The sequence below is a fragment of the Melanostigma gelatinosum genome (assembly GCF_949748355.1).
Source record: "Melanostigma gelatinosum genome assembly, chromosome: 6".
In the NCBI taxonomy this organism is placed as follows: Eukaryota; Metazoa; Chordata; class Actinopteri; order Perciformes; family Zoarcidae; genus Melanostigma; species Melanostigma gelatinosum.
In genome coordinates, this window is record NC_136639.1 from 28,332,483 (window position 1) to 28,339,619 (window position 7,137).

Below are 7,137 nucleotides of genomic sequence, written 5' to 3' on the forward strand. Positions count from 1 at the left end.
AAACCCCGAAAAACGTTTTCCCATAGACTTACATTGGGAAAGGTAAGTCTGCAAATAAGCATTTTTTTAGGTGAATCACCGTAGGAACACTTATACGGCCTTTGCTTCAATCATTACGCCCTAAAAGGTGTAAAATGCACTTAATAACCAAATTCCGAGTTGGCTACTTGGCTAATATGCCCACAGTGACAATGCTTATGTTTAGCAGCCATATGTTTAGCATGTTCACCATCTTAGCTGTTTAACGTACAAACATTTGCTTCAATTCGTAGTAGGCCTGTACACAAAAAGCACAGCTTATGCTGATGATATGTCGTTTGTTTTGCAGGTATTCGGTCATGAAACAAACGAGACAAATTCAATTTTTGACTTGATGATGATACTCAGTGGACGAACCGACAGACTGACACTTCTTAGAGCATCCTTAAAGCAACCTTGTAGTTAAAAGTCCAAAATGTGTATTATGTGTTTAATTTTAGAACGTATTGTTTAGGTATCCACCAAGAATGTCCGTGACACACTACACCCTAAAAACTCTCGATTTTGCTGTTAAAATAATCGATACACCAATTGATTCATCGATTGCCCTGACGGTGGCTCGTGGTATTAAGTTATCCTGGCTCTCGCCTCCCTAAGCAGGCTGAGACGGTCTCGCATGTAGATTTTGGGGGGTGCGTTTATTACCGAGGTCAGAGGTTATTGAATAAGCCGTTCTTCCAGTGATTCACTCGCACTGGGAGGGGGTATCGGTTACACAGCTAGGCTGTGCACCTTTTCAGTATGCTCCTACTCGTGTTATTGTAAAGACCCCACATTTCTGGAAATACGGCTCGTATTTCCAGAAATGTGGGGTCTTTACAATAATAATAATCTTTACAAAACAGCACTTTATAAAAACTGAATGGGGCGATCTTAAAAATGTTTTGATTTAGTGCTTCCTCTATACAAAAGAGGTTTGGGTTACATTTCCCACCAAGAAAAGGAAATCCAATAGTACAGCATACAATGATATTTTAGACAGTAGCACGCTTCCAACTATGAAGCAGCAGTTCGGGGACCCGGTCCATAAAGAAACAGATCTCCCAGTTCGGTGTGGAAGAAACTAACTGGCCCACACAGAACTGACCTCCACCCCATCCAACACCTTTTGGGTGAACTGGAACGCTGAGTAGAAGCAGCATATGAATACTGTGGTGGATAAAACTCCGATACCCGCTCTGCGTGAGTCTCTTCACATAATACCAAAAACCAGGTCGTCTTTTAAGTATGTATTCTCTGTACAGAGAAGGTTCAATCATCACAACAGAATGCGTTCAGTCTCAGTGAGGAAGAAGCTTTCTTTATACACAATGAGCAAAGGTGGGGGCCGACGGCCGACGTTACACACATGTTGGTCTCAGACTGATAGAACAACAATGAACAACAAACGCTCAGCAACCAAACCAGCGGCCCAAAGGCCTTGGTGCTGGAACATCCTCATACAACACAGTTAGTTATCTCTGTGAACAGAGAGGAGAACTCTTCTTCTGCACAACAGAGACACCGTGAAGTTCAACAGAGTTGAGCGCAAATTACTTACGCATGAATACCATACACTGAGTAGAAATATATACGATGTAAAAATGACCATTACAATACGCAATACTCTCCTTCATGTGTAATATTTGGGTGTCCACATATGTTCATGTGGAGTGAGTCATAAGAAGAAAACTGGACAGATCAATTCAAATATATGCCAAAACGGTCTTTTGACACTGTTTAGATACGAGCGGATCTCAGACTTCCAAGAAAAGAAGAAAAACAAGAATTTTGTACCTAACAAATATAAACAGGACCAGTTTTAACCAATGTGCTAATAATGTGCTAACATGAGCTAACAACAGTGATAATGCTGGTGGTGGAGGTTCCCCTTCAATCAAGCTGCTGCAGCCTTTGCTTAAGGCCTCCATGATACATTACGAGTTCTATCGAACGTACATGCAAAACATTCACTGAACATGTATTTGTTTTGTTTAAGCTGCGCTGATTTAGGGAATTACTTGGTGGATGGTTGCACTGTGTAAAGTCCAGTGGCAGAGCAGCACCCTTTGAGCCTGTGGGGAATGTAGTTTGGGGCTGTGAGCATCCTGACCCACTACATCACAGGACTGTCGGGGTTCGAACTTGTAACCCTACTGTTGCATAATAGTTCTGTCAAATCACCCAAAGGCACGAGGATGACTGATTACAGTGCAAGGTACCAGCGCTCAGCACCTCGAAGTCAGTCTGCCCAAATGTCTGCATGTTGCCAAAAGCAAGCACTTGAAAACAATATGTGCGTGTCCAGAGAGGGGCACAGCGCTATGCAGCACAAAGTAGCTGGTAGCTGCTTGTGTCCTCACCTGTCACACAGCACCGTCATGGAGCAAACAGACGAGGCCTCTGTGTGTCAGATTACAATGCACACACAGAACAGACTATGAGCGTGACCTACATACTGTACGATATGATGAGCATAGCAGTGTTTCTGTAAAATCATCTCGGCCCACGCTGTGTGAAAACTAATTCATAATAACACTATTTGTATTGAATGAGACCCACTCAATGAATTACTATTCATACGCCTCCAGAAAGTCATAAATATGCTGCACAGTCTGCACGAAACTGTACAATAATTCAACTGTATCTGCATCTACAATGTTCCTTTTTGTTATGTAATAGTCATCGTTTCTCTTGTTTTCTATTGTCTTATGCTTCTATGTAAGAACAATGATGTACCAATTTCCCCTGTGGGTCAATAAAGTATTTCTGATTCTTAAGAACTAATCTACATAGAAATGTATGGTATGCATATTGTGCTAGGCTGCTTATATAAAGCTTATATAAGGCACAGAGGTCCATGCCATTCAGATGAACTCTTATTAAGCTTAATAAGCTTAATAAGCCCATCAGCGTGCCTGCCTTGGAAATGGTCTTAAAGTCATCAGCCTACTATTCACTGTGTTCAACGTTCCTCAGTGTGTCTGTGATTGTCTCGACTTTGACATATCTCCACAGAAATGTGTAAACGTTTCTGTAAAAACGTTACTGCCTGGGGGATTCAATCATGCACAATCAAGGCCAAGATTGTGCATGTATCTGCATCTACACTGAGGTGATGTACAGTTTGTTTGGGATGAAGGGCGGGAGCCCTTCATCCCAAACAAACTGTACATCACCTCATCACCACAAATCCAGGCAGAGAGGTGAACTAACACGTGAAATGAGCTGCTGTCCTGCTTAGCTAGAATGAAACACTGTCGACTCCTTGGCCTGAGAGGCACATGACAGAACATCATGGCTGACGCCAGTCACGTCCAGCTGTGTGGCGACAGTTTCCGTTGTTGAAACTTCTGCTATACTGGACCATTGTATTCACTGAGTCAGCCACGTGGACTGCGGCTATCTAGCAGTCAGATCACAGTAATGCTACTGTTTTATAATTGATCGAAAGAAGTTCCGTTTATCGGCAGAAGTAAATGTTTCACTCTCTTCCTCCGACGCCACCGTTAGGCTGTGAATCGCAGAATAAAAGCTGTCGTCAGTGCAGCATTTCTCTTCTGCCATCATGAGGGAAGCAGGCAGGCCAACATCTACAGATTAGACATTAGTCACACGTTCCAGATTAATGTGATTGACAGGCAGATTAGACCAATTGTGGACAAGTATTTGACGATTTGATTGGTTTAAATTTGTGTCTGTGAAAGACGCTCGCGCAAACCAGCCAATACACATTGGAGTTGAGACGTAAAGGGCGGGGCTTGCGCTACTATAAAGTGGAAAATCGAGCCGGTTAGCACAACACATAAATAAAGGCAAACGCGTCCATTGAAAGAGTCGAACTCTACCTCCGGAAAGCAAAATGAGGGAAATTGTACATCTTCAAGCCGGCCAGTGCGGAAACCAGATTGGTGCAAAGGTTAGCAAAACCGTATTTACCGTTTGAGTTAAAAATTGAGTAGTTTTATTTAAGACCTCCTTGTTCTCGGTGTTTATCGCGTCCCAGAAACCACAACCTGGGCATAGCGACGTGTCCTACTCGTGAAAATTGCCGTTGAAAGTTAATTTTAAACCAATATCTCGTTGGGTCGTCTTTAGGGCCGTGATCTGTCGAAGTATAAACGAATAAAAGCACTTTAAACTCATTTTGGCATTTCTAAATAATTTACCGTTATGCCGTATTCAATAGCAAACGCGTAACTGCTTAAACTGTTTCGCTAAATTCAGATAATACTAACGTGATTTACGTAGACAAATTAACGTTAGCTTAAAATCACAATTTGTCGCTCGGCAAACTTAACGTTTCTGCATTGCGAAAAAAGGAAGTGAGCTTTTCCGATGATAAGAGAACAGCATTGAACCGTAATGTTTTATTACAATAACGGTATGAAATGTATAATTCTGTAGACGGGCCGTCGTGTCCCACCCTTTGTTCAGGGATGATTTAGTAGCGGTTGCCGGCTCTTTGAGGCCTTCTTGGCGATGCCGGTTGAACGGCGCCCGGCTTTTCCCTGAAGTAGGCTGTCTTGGCGGTTAGTGACGTGGTAGACATTTTCAAATTCATAACCGTTGAGTCGCATAGGGGGCCAGGCCGCGCGTGCTGAAGCCAGCACGGCGGGAAATTCCGTTTTAACTTAAAATGGCTGTACGTCGCGCAGTGATGTGTTACGGCTTACAAAGGTTTGCATTCTTTGTTACAGTTTTGGGAGGTGATCAGTGACGAGCACGGCATTGACCCAACTGGAGCATACCATGGCGACAGTTCCCTGCAGCTGGACAGAATTAACGTCTACTACAATGAAGCATCGGGTATGTTTTAAAGCTGCCCTCATTTTGAATAGCATTATCTAGACGTGTGTGTATTTATTTTCTGACCTGACTGCTGTTTTTGTTTAAGGTGGTAAATATGTGCCCCGTGCTGTGCTGGTTGATTTGGAGCCAGGAACCATGGACTCTGTGAGGTCTGGACCGTTCGGCCAGATCTTTAGACCAGACAACTTTGTCTTCGGTACTTTTTTATTTATTTATTTTTAAATTTGTGTCTTAAAAGTTCAGATGCTAATTATGATGCACCCTGAGTCTTTGGTGCTTAACCTTTTTTTATTATTATTCCTCTCTTACAGGCCAGAGTGGTGCTGGGAACAACTGGGCCAAGGGTCACTACACGGAGGGCGCAGAGCTGGTGGACTCTGTCCTGGATGTGGTGAGGAAGGAGGCAGAGAGCTGCGACTGCCTTCAGGGCTTCCAGCTCACGCACTCCTTGGGTGGCGGTACAGGATCTGGTATGGGCACCCTGCTCATCAGCAAGATCCGCGAAGAGTACCCCGACCGCATCATGAACACCTTCAGTGTGGTGCCTTCCCCCAAAGTATCAGACACTGTTGTTGAGCCCTACAACGCAACATTATCAGTCCACCAGCTTGTGGAAAACACAGACGAGACCTATTGCATCGACAATGAGGCCCTGTATGACATCTGTTTCCGTACCCTCAAACTTACAACCCCCTCATATGGAGACCTCAACCACCTGGTCTCCGCCACTATGAGCGGCGTCACCACCTGCCTCCGGTTCCCTGGGCAGCTCAACGCTGACCTGCGAAAGCTCGCTGTAAACATGGTGCCATTCCCCCGCCTGCACTTCTTCATGCCAGGCTTTGCTCCCCTCACAAGCCGAGGTAGCCAGCAGTACAGGTCTCTCACTGTGCCAGAGCTCACCCAGCAGATGTTCGACACCAAGAACATGATGGCTGCCTGCGATCCACGTCACGGCCGCTACCTGACAGTGGCTGCCATCTTCCGTGGCCGAATGTCCATGAAGGAGGTTGATGAGCAGATGCTGAATGTGCAGAACAAGAACAGCAGCTACTTTGTTGAATGGATCCCCAACAACGTCAAGACCGCAGTCTGTGACATTCCGCCCCGTGGCCTCAAGATGGCCGCCACCTTCATCGGCAACAGCACAGCCATCCAGGAGCTGTTCAAGCGCATCTCTGAGCAGTTCACAGCCATGTTCAGGCGCAAAGCTTTCCTCCACTGGTACACCGGCGAGGGCATGGATGAGATGGAGTTCACCGAGGCAGAGAGCAACATGAACGACCTGGTGTCTGAATACCAGCAGTACCAGGACGCCACTGCTGAGGAGGAGGGAGAGTTTGATGAGGAGGGTGAGGAGGAGCTGGCCTAAATGTAGCGCTCGTCCAAAGCTCTGCTGTCGGTCCATTCAATTTCACTGCAATGATCTGACCAGTTCTTTCCAGTTTTCAGTGTTCTGTCTGCTGTCGATGTTAATAAAACTTCTTCTGCATATTTGAAATCTGCCTTGCTGGTTAATGACTTGGTATATGATGATGTAGTTGAGGGTTTGTCTTAGCAGATTCACCACATAGTGTAGCTATTGTTCATACAACAGATGTAGGTGTGTGAATTACTGAAATTAATCATTTGACCCATATACATCAGCTTGGCATATCAATGAGAAACTCTGTTGTATTCTAAATGTCCGTGCTGTGAAAGTCTGGAAATGAATATGATTAGTGCGTCTCAAGTATTTCACACATGCAGTGCATTCCAGTCTGCTCTAATCTGACCTGACTTCATGTGTACCTGCAGTCCTGAACAGATCAAAGTTCATCTGCTTCAGCGTGTCCCTTAAAATGCTCTGACCAGCGGCCACCACAGGGTTATACATGAACACATTAAGTATGCTGTCGCTGTGAATTGTACAGATTTTAATCTGTCATTCACTGATACATTTCTACAGAATTAAGATGCACTGTAAAATACCTCTGCAGACATTTTCATTTGTCAGAAAGCTCTGAGGTGTTCTGATTGTGGCCCCTAGGTGGCAGTGTTGGTTAAAGCATTCTTTTCCACAGGCAGTAGGTGAGGATGCTTATGGCCAAAGCCAGCAGTGTCCAACTGCACACCTTCTTCACCTGGCCTTCCAGGCCCTGCTTCTCTCCAAAGCGTGACACAAAACCACTCTGTCGAAAACAAGAGATGATTAGACACATTTCAGCACGATGTGTTCAAAGGATACACCAGTAGGTTCTGGGGAGAGTTCTCATATCCTTTAGGGAAGACAAAATAAACTATTGATTTTGAAGTTATAATTGTGCA

At 44.7% G+C, this 7,137-nt stretch overlaps 2 protein-coding genes across 2 annotated transcripts in view; one reads left to right on the forward strand and one right to left on the reverse strand.

Annotated features, from left to right (window-relative positions):
• The first annotated feature begins 3,621 nt into the window (after positions 1–3,621).
• Positions 3,622–6,537, forward strand: LOC306778562 (tubulin beta-1 chain). Its single transcript, XM_079270105.1, has 4 exons — positions 3,622–3,937; positions 4,719–4,827; positions 4,916–5,026; positions 5,142–6,537. Exons 1-4 carry the CDS (start codon positions 3,881–3,883, stop codon positions 6,200–6,202), a joined length of 1,338 nt encoding a protein of 445 aa, XP_079126231.1. The 5' UTR covers positions 3,622–3,880; the 3' UTR covers positions 6,203–6,537.
• Positions 6,538–6,729: 192 nt separating this feature from the next.
• The window catches only part of bcl2l16 (BCL2 like 16), a 1,989-nt gene continuing 1,581 nt past the window's right edge, over positions 6,730–7,137 (reverse strand). The window contains exon 3 of the mRNA XM_079270108.1: positions 6,730–7,001. Coding sequence (XP_079126234.1) covers positions 6,873–7,001 — 129 coding nt within the window. The 3' untranslated portion in view covers positions 6,730–6,872. The remainder of the gene's footprint in view (positions 7,002–7,137) is intronic.